This window comes from Xenopus tropicalis, chromosome 1 (genome assembly GCF_000004195.4).
Source record: "Xenopus tropicalis strain Nigerian chromosome 1, UCB_Xtro_10.0, whole genome shotgun sequence".
Classification (NCBI taxonomy): Eukaryota; Metazoa; Chordata; class Amphibia; order Anura; family Pipidae; genus Xenopus; species Xenopus tropicalis.
This window is the reverse complement of record NC_030677.2, coordinates 102,791,164-102,804,336: the sequence shown is the minus strand read 5'-3', so window position 1 is coordinate 102,804,336 and position 13,173 is coordinate 102,791,164. Positions and strand designations below refer to the sequence as shown.

The following is a 13,173-nucleotide window of genomic DNA, read 5'->3' as shown; positions in this document are numbered from 1 at the left end:
ATGAACAGTCAAAATTTTATGGATTTAGATTCGGTTCAACCAGGCACGTAGATTCTGCCGCATTGGAATGCTGCTAAAAAAAAAAAAAGTCATAATCTTGGATTCGATACATCCCTTGTCAAATCTGGTACAAGTTGGCTAACAGTGGGGATAATGTCAGTCTGCAATGACATTGCACTCATAATGATTATCACAACTTACATCGCTAAACAGAATAATGTTTTTGCACTTCTGTGCTCTTTAAAGGGACAGTAACACCAAAAAATGAAAGTGTATAAAAGTAATTACTATATAATGTAATGCTGCCCTGTACTGGTACAACTGGTGTGTTTTCCTTAGAAAGACCACTATAGCTTATATAATAAAGCTTCTGTGTAGCCACGGGGGCAGCCATTTACAGGAGAAAAGGCACAGGTTACTTAGCAGATAACAGATAAAACCCCTTTATATTCTACAAAGCTTATCTGTTATCTGCTATGTGCCTGTGCCTTTTCTCCTTTTTCCCAGCTTCAATGGCTGCCCCCGTGTTGACATAGCAGCTCATTTATATAAACTATAGTAGGGTTTCTATTGCAAACTTACCAGTTTTACCAGCGCAGGGCAACAGTACATTATATTTTAATTTCTTTAAAACACTTTCATTTTTTGGTGTTACTGTTCCTTTAAAATGCACTTCAACTTATTTGGTCATTTTCGTTTTTAAATGCTCTATGCTAAGTTCGGGTCGATTTTGCATTGTGGTATTGGTAAAATCCTGAACCTGGTCTGCAGAAATTAAAAAATGAGCACCTGCTTTGAGGCCAATGTGAGCAACATCCAAGGGGTCGGTGGGCAACATGTTGCTCACGAGCCACTGGTTGGGGAACGCTGAGTTACACCAAGAATGGAGAAGAAAACCATGGTAGCATTGCAAGGGGCATGAAGTTATTTTGATCTCTTTTAATCTAAACTAAAACAAATAGGATTTATTACTGCCCACAGGTTGCATCTGGCGCAGCTCTGTGGATGCAACCTGTGCACAGAGCCATGCCTTGTAATCAGGTGGAGAAGCTGGTGAGTGGCACATGGGGGTAACCTGGAACACGCCATAGTAGGTCAGGATCAGCATGGAATAAAAGAGACCTTTAATTAAAAACAGGGCTGCCTTACAGCTTGCATGTCAAGCACACATACAGTAAGGAATACAATCTCACATTTGGCTCATCTGTTGATCACCATCTGTATTACAATCATTATACAGGCCTGGGAACATTAACAAAAGTGCCATAATTTAATGTTGAATCAACAGAGGAAATAAAACATAAAGGTTTTAAACAAGCTTGAGGGGTGGTGCCACCTTTTTCAAGTAAGCCATAGCTAAAGAACACCCTATTGCAGACAATGTTCTGAGTTTGTAATACATTCTTATTAGAAGCAAGTCCTGCAATTCATCAAAAAAATAAAAAAAACAACCAAGAGCACAGTGCTGTCCCACCACAGAGTTGATACACTAGTACATTGTTGTCAACATAATAAAACATCAATTGTTAATGCCTTGGTTTTAAGTTTTCCCACATTTTACACTATTTTTTGTGGTCCCACTAATATATAATGCATTTCCCTAATTTTACATTTTCCTAGAATTTATAGCTTATTTTCTGGTGCTCTGAAAACCTTAAATGGTGGTTCTACTGTATTATAAATTACCCTCTCTTGAACTTCCAGGTCAGCACTTTGCACAAACTGGGGCAGTCGGTCAATCATGAGTTGAGTGATTTCTTGAGCTGCTTCTTGGTCTCCTGCCTGTTCTTTGCTCTGCAGTATGCATGAGTAAAGCTTAACTACATTCTGCACATACACAGCTTGGATATGTCCTGGGAGGGTGGTGACCTTTGGCCTTAACATAGCTTCTAAAGTCTGATTTGGCTCCAAGAGGTGTCTGAAAGGAAAGGAAGAATAAGAATTGGTTACACAGGTAAGAGCATTCCCTTTTCAATACAAAGCTTAGATAATCAAAGATCAGATCTAAAATATAACAGTAAATTAAATAAAAAGTTTATTTAAAAATGTAAATTGCATTTTTTAATAATATTCCAGAAGCAATCCAATAGCAAGATGCATTAGTAATACCTGATCATTAAAATTCCATAGGATGTCACACTTATGAAAAAGGACCCCACATCAAATGGTTATAGATGGTCACCTAAAACACCTAAATAATTTTTGGGGTGAATGGAAGGTAAATACCCACTATCACGCATCTAAATATTGTTACATTTCCATAAAGTGCTTAACCTTTAGTTTGCAGGCAGTATAAAAAAAAGCAAGTCTTACATAAAATGTGTTTGACACGTCATCCTCACACATTGCTATACCACACAGGAATATTGTACTGTGTCACCTTGGAATACCGTATATACTCGAGTATAAGCCAATCTGAATATAAGCCGAGGTACCTAATTTTATCTAAGAAAACTGGAAAAAAGTATTGACTAGAGTATAAGCTTGGGTGGGAAATGCAGCAGCTACTGCTAAGTTTCAATAATCAAAATAAATACCAATAAAATTACACTAAATGAAGCATCAGGGGAGTATATGTTTTTAAATATTTATTTCAAAGAAAAACAGTAAATTAGCTCTGTATGTGGAGAAGAGGGTCAACAAAAACAATATGGTATCAACAATGATAAATTACGAGTACCACCCCCTTAGCTCAATCAGCAACCAAGCTAAAACACAAAGAGTTAAAATCCTTCAAAACTATAGTTTATATAGAATATAAAGTGCAATGTCTAGTGCACAATGGGACAGGTGAGGATGGTAGATGAATTTGAGAGCAAGCCAGGGCACTGGAGGGTCTGGTTGCAGGTGGCCAAATTTGCAAACAAAGGACAGAGGGTGCTAGTCTGGAGGGACCCATGGCACCCGACTCGAGTATAAGCCGAGGGTGACTTTTCAGCACATTTTGGGTGCTGAAAAACTAGGTTTATACTCGAGTATATACAGTAAATGCTGCCCTCATTCTAACTCCCTATCTTCCACTTTTCTCTGTGTGGGTCCTTTATATTTATAAACAGGTTTTCATGTTAAGATGTATATAACTTTGGAGAACCCTTGGCCCAGAACTTATTAGTGATGACCAACTGTGTCTCATTTTGCTTTGAAAAATGTATAAAAAATGTGTTTTTTTGGGCTACTGCACAACTTTTTTTTTTTTTTTTTACCATTTCACCAAATAAGCCCAGACAGACTATACATTTTCCTTTCAGTCTTGTTACTTGCATGCAAACATGCAGGGCACCTTTATCTCACTGATCTTAGTACAGTAACAAAACCATACTGAGTAGTAAGACTGCCAAAGGATTTACTGCAGTGTAGCCTTTTTTGCTACCTCTCCCATCCCTTAGAAAAACAACCCTCCTTTCTTATTGCCATGTAAAGTGCCTAGACAAATATACATTATATATTTAATATTCTTGCCTCTTAAAGCGGACCTGTCACCTTAAGAAATAATTTCAAATTGTTTTCTATTGTGTTTGGCAAACAAAATAAATATTACTTACACTATATAAATTATTTGAATCTTATTTTCTTCAGCCTTGGAATTCACAATTGCAGCAAGCAGGCAGGGGCCATTTTGTGGACACTGTTATCAAAGCAGGCATTGCATCCTGCCAAAATCTTGTTTCTGTGCCAGTATGGGGGGACCTGATGCCCATGCCTATGCACTGGTTACACAATTACATGGTGAGGAGGGAGGGGGAATGTTAGGGGCACAGCAACATCTAAGAAATTCTGAATTGAAAGTGAAAGTAACTGTCTGCCCCACCTCTATGCCTAAGGCATAGAGGAGGGGCAGGCAATATATGATTGACAGCTGGGATTTTAAAATGCTTTTATAATGGGTATGGATGTGGTAATAAAAAAAATATTTGGGGTTTCATGTTTAATTTGAAAAGAGGGATTTTTGTCTTACCTGTAAAATCCTTTTCTCTCTTCATTGAAAGGGGGACACAGGCACTGATGGGTTAACTCCACCTTCCGGGAGGAAAGGACACTAAAAGAACTGTGACAGCCCTCCCAGGGGGCCAGGCAGCCTCTCTCAGCAGGCTACACCCCGCTGCGGGGGCTGGAACTTCCCAGAAGTAGTAGAAAATTAGAAAAAGGAACAGAAAAACTATAACGGCAGGCCAAGGTCCATAAACTGTGTCCTGGCAACTATGTACACCAAGCCCTGTGGGATGAGATTTCTTGGAGTAAGTGAATGGAGGACTCCTTCCCAGGAGGGCCGAGGAAGACTGAGACACCGGTCGCATTCCAAGGAGTCGTTAACTTGGCAGGCAGAGACTAGAAGGGAGGGCGTGCCTGTGTCCCCCTTTCAATGAAGAGAGAAAAGGATTTTACAGGTAAGACAAAAATCCCTCTTCCTCTTTCATTTCAGGGGGACACAGGCACTGATGGGACGTCTAAAAGCAGTCCCGAGATAGATAGGGTGGGAACGAGATTATGTCTGAGCCTGCACTGCTGCCTGCAGTACCTTTCTGCCAAATGCGGCCTCGGCTGAGGATGCTACGTGCACCTGGTAAAAGCGTGTGAAGGTGTGGATAGAGGACCAGGTGGCAGCCTTGCAGATCTGATCCACAGTGGCAAGGTTCTTTGCTGCCCAAGAGGCGGCCAGGGATCTGGTCGAGTGGGCTGTGACCCTGAGAGGAGAGGGCTTGCCTGCGACCTGGTAGGCTCTGGTGATGGTGCCTCTGATCCACCTAGCAAGGGTGGTTTTGGTGGCCCGTAAGCCCTTGCGGGGGCCTACGGGGATGATTAGGAGGGCATCTGACCTCCTGAAGGCTGCTGATCTTTGGATGTAGAATTTGAGAGCCCTGACTACATCCAGGGAATGAAGCGCTGTCTCTTTTGGATTTTTGGGGTGTGGACAGAAGGACGGGACCACAATGTCCTGGTTTAGATGGAAGGCCGACACGACCTTAGGCAGGAACGCGGGAGTGGGCCTGAGGACGGCCTTGTCCTGGTGAAATACGAGGAACGGGGATTGGCAGGACAGAGCCGAGAGCTCTGAAACTCTTCTGGCTGAGGTGATGGCTAGAAGGAAGGTGGTCTTCCATGTAAGAAGAGTCTCGGATGCCGTGGCAAGGGGCTCAAAGGGGGGCCCCTGGAGGACAGAGAGGACCAGATTGAGGTCCCACCCTGGAGTGGGTGGGCGGATTGGGGGGGCTAAGTGAGCCACGCCCTGAAGGAAGGTCCTGATGTGGGTGTTAGATGCGATCTGGCGTTGGAATAGTACAGATAGGGCCGAGATTTGGGTCTTTAGGGACGCCAGGCGGAGGCCCTTGTCGAGACCCTGTTGGAGGAAGCCCAGGATGTGGGATATGTTGAAGCGATGGGGAGGGAGATCCTGGACCGAGCACCAGGAGATGTAGGTTCGCCAGGTACGGTAGTAGATCCTTGAGGAGGATGGTTTCCTGGCCGCGATCATGGTGGTGATAACGCTGTCTCCAAACCCTTGTTGACGCAAGTACTAGGGTTTCAAGAGCCAGGCCGTTAAACGGAACAGCTGAGTATTCTGGTGGAACACTGGACCCTGGCTTAGGAGGTCTGGCCGGTCTGGCAGACGAATGGGAGCGGCCTCGGAGAGATTGACTAGGTCCGCGAACCAGGCTCTCCGGGGCCAGTGTGGGGCGATGAGGATGGTCTTGACCCTCTCCCTCTTGACCCTTTTGAGGATCTTGGGGAGAAGTGGAAGAGGAGGGAAGATGTAAACGAATTGGTAGGGCCAGGGGGCTGTGATTGCGTCTACTCCTGCGGCGACTGGGTCCCTGGACCGAGATATGAAGCGAGGGAGCTTGGAGTTGTGGCGGGATGCCATGAGATCGATCTCTGGGGTCCCCCAAACTGAGGTCAGATTCTGGAAGACCTGTGGGTGGAGTGCCCACTCCCCCTGGTCTAGGGTCTCTCTGCTGAGGAAGTCCGCTGTCCAGTTGTCCACACCAGGAATGTGGATAGCAGAGATGGCTGGGACATTCTCCTCTGCCCAGGCAAGGATGTGGGCAGCCTCTTGCATTGCCCCCTTGCTGCGAGTGCCCCCCTGATGATTGACATATGCCACCGCGGTGGCATTGTCGGTCTGGATTCAGATGGGCTTGCCTCTGAGGAGAGTTGTCCAGTGAAGTAGAGCCAGGCGGATGGCTCGTAGCTCCAGGATATTTATAGGCAGAGATGATTCCTGTGGGAGCCACCTGCCCTGGGATACTTGTTCCTGGCAGACCGCCCCCCAGCCCCGGAGACTGGCATCCGTGGTGAGGATTGTCCAGTTGTGCGAGGGGAAGGGCTTCCCCTGCGAGAGACGGGCTGGCTGGGTCCACCAGGATAAGGATTTCCTCGCTGAGGGAGGGAGGACTAGCTGGGAGTCCAGGTCGGGGTGGTCGGGATCCCACTTGCTGAGGATGGCCCGCTGGAGGGGTCGGGTGTGGAACTGGGCAAATGGGACCGTGTCTATGGCTGAGACCATAGATCCCAGGACCTGCATGCAGGTCCTGAGGGAGACCCTGGGAGAAGAGATGAGAGATTGTGTTCGAAGGAGAAGGGCCTGGACCTTGTCTGGTGGGAGAAGGGTGAGGCATCGTTGGGTGTTGAAAACCGTGCCCAGGAAGGTCATTTCCTGCGATGGTGTAAGAGATGACTTCTTGAGCTTGTCAGAACAGCCTCGATTAAGCCGTCGATGTCGGATGGGACAGGCAATTCAGTGTTGATTTGAGGGGTGTCCTCGTCGGACGAGCCCTCTGAAAGCTGCCCTTCCTCTGCAAGTTCCGACTCTTCGTCAGAGTCCGGAATTGAAGGGATGGTTAGAGCCCTGCGCTTGCCCAAGGAGCCTGAGGAAGGCTGGGAGACTAATTGGTTGACCAGTTTGTCCAGAGAGTCTGGCAGTCTGGCAAGGCTCTGCAGGGAGGCGAGCGAATTGGCTAATTCGCGGGCCCAAGGAGGTTCAGGCATAGAGGCTGAGGGTCCTGAGGCGTCAGGTGAGGTAGAAGGTACTGGAGGAGCAGGCTGTGTGCATGAAGCACATAAAGGCTCAGAATGTCCAGTGGGGAGTCTGGCGCAACAACGGGCGCAAGCAAGAAAAGTAACCCGCGCTGCAACTGGGTTCTTGGAGGGAGCCTGTGCAGAGCGCAACCTGGGGCCCTCCTTTGAAGGATCTGCCATGTTATTGGTTGGCAGGGTATGCTGCAATAAGAGGTGAGAGATCACCTGCTGTAGTATGTGGCAGGGATGTAGTTGCCAAGAAGCAGTTACTGACCTGGATTGCTGTGCAAGAGAAGAATGGAGCAGTGTAGCCTGAGAGAGGGGCTGGTGGTCTGTGGTTGTGGCGTGCAGAGAGAGAGCGCGGTCAGAAGGCGCGAAGAAAAAGGGGGCGGCGCTACAGCGCATCACTTCCGGGTAAGGGGAGAGCGCGCTGAGAGGATGCGACGTTGAGGTAAGCTGTCGCACCCTCTGAGAACCTTGGCGCTCCTCTGAGAGACGGAGCGGCACTGCGCGCCGCCATGTGGGAAGCCAGGCTTCCTTCTCTGAGGTGCTGGCGCCGCAGCTCCGCAGATGCAGGCACAGAGTTCTGTGCTGCGGTCTGCTGCCGCAAGGTCCTAAAGACCGCCGGCTGCCAGGGAGTAAGCGTCCCCTGTTTCCCTCTCCCTATAAGGGAGAAACGCAGGGGGAGAAAGGCAGGGGGGTAGGAGCGCAAGGGGCTGAGCCGCAGCTCCTGCCCTTGCCAAAAGCTCCAACGCATCTGGGGACTGAGCCGTAGCTCCTGCCCCAGGTACCTGTGAAAATAAGGATAAAATGAAAATAATAAGTAAAAATAAAATAAGAATGAATAAAAATGAACTCCTAAAGGGAGTTGTGTCCTCCTCCCATGAGGACACTAAAAGAACTGGGAAGTTCCAGCCCCCGCAGGGGGGTGTAGCCTGCTGAGAGAGGCTGCCTGGCCCCCTGGGAGGGCTGTCACAGTTCTTTTAGTGTCCTTTCCTCCCGGAAGGTGGAGTTAACCCATCAGTGCCTGTGTCCCCCTGAAATGAAAGAGGAAGGACTTTTATTATACAGCTTTTTATGTCTGGGTGACAGGTCCACTTTAAGCAAAAGTCTTTATAAAATAATCTTACTGTAATACTGTATTTTGAGCAGACACCAAAAATGGCTGTATATAACACTACTGTACTAGGATTCTTAAATGTAGCAAATAGGAATAATTTTTTCCTTAACCAGGAAGTTCTTCAGGTTCCATCACAAGATGTAAAAAATATAAGAAAGGTTAAAAGGGTAGTTTACCTTTAAATTTTTAAATTCTTTGTTTGAGGTAGAGATTGTTATTCTTAAACAATTTGCAATTGGTCTTCATTGTTTTATTATGTGCAGTTATCTTTTCTAATATTTATAGTTTTTTTTTTCCTAATATTTACAGGACAAAAATGTAAATTATTCATTATATATTATTTGTTATATCACTTATCTTGGCTTGGCCAAAGGGATTGTACACTTACTCTGAGAACTCGCCACAGATCCAAGCGGCTGCATACAAGACCTCACAAATGCCATTACGTTGAGTGTTACTAGCCAAAAGGTGGGCATTGTCTAGCAGGGTAGCCATCTGAGAAACTGCAAATCTCCTGATAGCTTTCACTCGAATTGCAACATCCAGCATTTGGGCAGCTATCAAATGACCATGACGTGTTCCCTCCAGTCGAGTGAGTTCCACCAGAATGCTTATATACCTGCAAAACATTTTCTAAATTATGTCCTAGCAGATGCAATTCTTTAATAGTAAGTGTTGTTAAGATTAAATAACATTTAGATCAAATATACAGTTTTGTACAATAATTGGCATAAGCATGTCTAAATACTTCTCAATGGATACTTTGCAAGGCAGAAGTATCTGGCTTTAGTTAATGTATGCAGTTGTGCAATTTATAAACAACACTGATGTCTGTAACAAATAGCTGGTAAGAAACAAATATATTAAGTTAAAATTAAGCATTAAATTTATTTCCTGGTATGTAAATGGCACCAACACATTTACACTGTACTTTACAGACAATATCCAGTATTCAAATCAGTCCCCGCTCTAGTGGAGCTCCCAATCTGAAGTCCCTTGATCATATTCACACAAAGTAAGGCCAATATTATAAGGAGTCAATCAACCTGCCTGTATATTTTTTAGAGTATTGGTGGGAACCGGATGAAGCCCAAGCAGACATGGGGAAAACATAAAAACTCCTTGCAAGTGCTATAAAATATCAAATACATGTACACTTGATACTCATCATCTGTAAAACCAGTGCTTTGTAGATCACCTGTGTATATTTTTATGTCATCCCAGACATTTCATACAATATATAACAAATAAATACAGTGGAGGAAATAATTATTTGACCCCTCACTGATTTTGTAAGTTTGTCCAATGACAAAGAAATGAAAAGTCTCAGAACAGTATCATTTCAATGGTAGGTTTATTTTAACAGTGGCAGATAGCACATCAAAAGGAAAATCGAAAAAATAACTTTAAATAAAAGATAGCAACTGATTTGCATTTCATTGAGTGAAATAAGTTTTTGAACCCCTACCAACCATTAAGAGTTCTGGCTCCCACAGAGTGGTTAGACACTTCTACTCAATTAGTCAACCTCATTAAGGACACCTGTCTTAACTAGTCACCTGTATAAAAGACACCTGTCCACAGAATCAATCAATCAAGCAGACTCCAAACTCTCCAACATGGGAAAGACCAAAGAGCTGTCCAAGGATGTCAGAGACAAAATTGTAGACCTGCACAAGGCTGGAATGGGCTACAAAACCATTAGCAAGAAGCTGGGAGAGAAGGTGACAACTGTTGGTGCGATTGTTCGAAAATGGAAGGAGCACAAAATGACCATCAATCGACCTCGCTCTGGGGCTCCACGCAAGATCTCACCTCGTGGGGTGTCAATGATTCTGAGAAAGGTGAAAAAGCATCCTAGAACTACACGGGAGGAGTTAGTTAATGACCTCAAATTAGCAGGGACCACAGTCACCAAGAAAACCATTGGAAACACATTACACCACAATGGATTAAAATCCTGCAGGGCTTGCAAGGTCCCCCTGCTCAAGAAGGCACATGTGCAGGCCCGTCTGAAGTTTGCCAATGAACACCTGAATGATTCTGTGAGTGACTGGGAGAAGGTGCTGTGGTCTGATGAGACCAAAATAGAGCTCTTTGGCATTAACTCAACTCGCTGTGTTTGGAGGAAGAAAAATGCTGCCTATGACCCCCAAAACACCGTCCCCACCGTCAAGCATGGGGGTGGAAACATTTTGCTTTGGGGGTGTTTTTCTGCTAAGGGCACAGGACAACTTATTCGCATTAACGGGAAAATGGACGGAGCCATGTATCGTGAAATCCTGAACGACAACCTCCTTCCCTCTGCCAGGAAACTGAAAACGGGTCGTGGATGGGTGTTCCAGCACGACAATGACCCAAAACATACAGCAAAGGCAACAAAGGAGTGGCTCAAGAAGAAGCACATTAAGGTCATGGAGTGGCCTAGTCAGTCTCCGGACCTTAATCCAATAGAAAACCTCAATGAAATGCAAATCAGTTGCTATCTTTTATTTAAAGTTATTTTTTCGATTTTCCTTTTGATGTGCTATCTGCCACTGTTAAAATAAACCTACCATTGAAATGATACTGTTCTGAGACTTTTCATTTCTTTGTCATTGGACAAACTTACAAAATCAGTGAGGGGTCAAATAATTATTTCCTCCACTGTATTGAAAAACTGGAATACATTTAACATTTTGTAAACAAACCTAACTTTGAAACACATTGAAAATTGCTTAGATCAGTAAATTCCTTAGCGAGTGTAAAGTTCCACCCTCTTTAGTATACTAAGCTTCCTGTTTGAACAGGAAGTCAAAGACTTGCTGCCTCCTGCGCCAATGTAAATCACTCAAGCATGAGCAGTAGACATGCTCTTTGACTCCCCTTCCTAAGGAAAGCTCAGTGTACTAAAGGGGACAGCGCTTCACTCTAGAGGGAAGTTACTGACCTGAGCTGCAGTTTTTAGCTTCTATGTTAGAAAAGACATCACACTCAAAGTAGGGAGAAAGGTATGTCATTTTGGGGGATTTTACACCCCTCCTTGATAAACATGCACAAAAATTGTAGATCGCTATCTTTCAGTTGATCTTAAGCAGGTGACCACTTCATCACCACAGCCCAGCACGATCTACAAAAAGTTCCATTAGATCACGTATTATTCACTCGACATGAAAGGAGCAGTAGTCCCCCTTTTCAACATGAGTTCAATAAACAGAGTTTTGGTTTGCCATACTTTTTGCATATTGCTTTAATCATGAATATCTGTTTTTTTTTTTTTTTCATTTCTTGAGCTAAATAGGACAAATAGGGAAATTAGACAGATTACTAGAACCCAGAGAAAAGTATGTCATTTTCAGGAATGTTTACATCCGCATGCACTCCCTCCCCCTTACATGGCAGGCAAATGGTGTAGCTCTTTGGGCTCTGTACTGGAGGAACAGAGTTGATCCTGACAGAAGCAGAGGTGTTTCTGGGGGGGATTTGTGGAATTTGGCAAGATGGACGGTTACAAAAAAAAATATTTATATATACATGGCACTTTGTACCTGTTCATCTTTGGTAAATTAGCCCTATTATTTCCAGTCACAAGTGCAAACATTCTATTGATGGTACAGGAACTTTAAGTCAAACAGAACACAGAATTTAATGTACAACAACTAAAAAATTTGTTGAGGATGGGAATGTAAAAAAAAAATAAACATTTGCATAATGTAGAAAACATCTACATTTCTCCTTCCTCACAGTGAAATAACAGGTTGCAAAGCATTATTTAGGTATAAATAGGAGGAATGATTAACTGACCATTCAAAGTTGGTGATATATTGGTAGTTTGACTGACTGCAGATGTCAATAATTTTGGTGAGCAGCTCATCCCTGTATGCAGTGCCCTCTGCTTTGTCCACATGGATCATCAATTTCTTGACAATCTCCATGAGATTTTTCTTGGATACCTATACACAGGAGTTCGAAAGAATCAAAAATAGATACATCTGGTTTGTATGTTAAACCTAATTTTAGTTTTAATTGAAAGTATAATCAAGGTACTGCTAAAAATAAAGCAATTGCAAAAACAACTTTGAGAAACAAAGGAGTAAGATACATGGCCAACGTAGATTTAACATTATTTAATAAACATGCACAATAAAACTATAAAACAAACACTAAGTGCACAAAATGCAGTTCACAATCTATCAGTAGATCTTGAGCAGGTGACCACTTCAACACCACAGCCCAGCACTGTTTACAAAAAGTTCCATTAGATCACTTATTATTAACTGCGCCATGAAAAGAGCAGTATTCCCCCTTTTCAACATGACTTCAATAATTATATTGTTTTAATCATGAAAAATCTATGTTTTTTTTTAATTTCTTGAGCTAAATAGGACAAACTGGAAAATTTTATCTACTAGATCAGTGCTGTCTAACTTCTGCGGTGCAGAGGGCCGGAATTTCTCTCGCATACATGGTGGAGAGCCGCTAATGGAAGCCAGTTTTGACCACTCCCCCTTTAAACCACACCTACTTCAAACCACGCCCATTTTATCACAATGGTGGTAGTGCAGCAAAAACCCAAATGCTTCGTCCTCACTGCAGGGATATCAACCATCATTCATTTGTGAAAGAATTATATTATGTCATATTAAGACGTACCCTTAAATCCACATGCCTCCTCCCAGCATATAATTACACACCTTAGGGACCATTTAATCGCTATTTCCAACTGCTAACAAACTCCCAAAACAAACCCCTGCCAGGTTCACCTCCCACAGGCAGCATAGGGTAGGCAGAGTATGGCACACACAGGAAGCACTCTGCCTGTCTTATGTTGTCAGTGTGTGCCATACTCTGCCTGCCCTATGCTGCCTGTGTGTGCCATACTCTGCCTGCCCTATGCTGCCTGTGTGTGCCATACTCTGCCTGCCCTATGCTGCCTGTGTGTGCCATACTCTGCCTGCCCTATGCTGCCTGTGTGTGCCATACTCTGCCTGCCCTATGCTGCCTGTGTGTGCCATACTCTGCCTGCCCTATGCTGCCTGTGTGTGCCATACTCTGCCTGC

General features: G+C 44.2%; 1 protein-coding gene across 2 annotated transcripts in view; it reads right to left on the bottom strand.

Moving 5' to 3' along the window:
- ap3d1 (adaptor related protein complex 3 subunit delta 1) overlaps positions 1–13,173 on the bottom strand; it is a 69,727-nt gene that overhangs the window by 28,192 nt on the left and 28,362 nt on the right. For both annotated transcript variants that reach the window (XM_031905072.1, XM_031905068.1), the window contains exons 13-15: positions 11,918–12,066; positions 8,523–8,753; positions 1,687–1,918 (exon numbers count right to left, since the gene is read on the bottom strand). In XM_031905072.1, the coding sequence (XP_031760932.1) occupies positions 1,687–1,918; positions 8,523–8,753; positions 11,918–12,066 (612 nt within the window). The remainder of the gene's footprint in view (positions 1–1,686; positions 1,919–8,522; positions 8,754–11,917; positions 12,067–13,173) is intronic.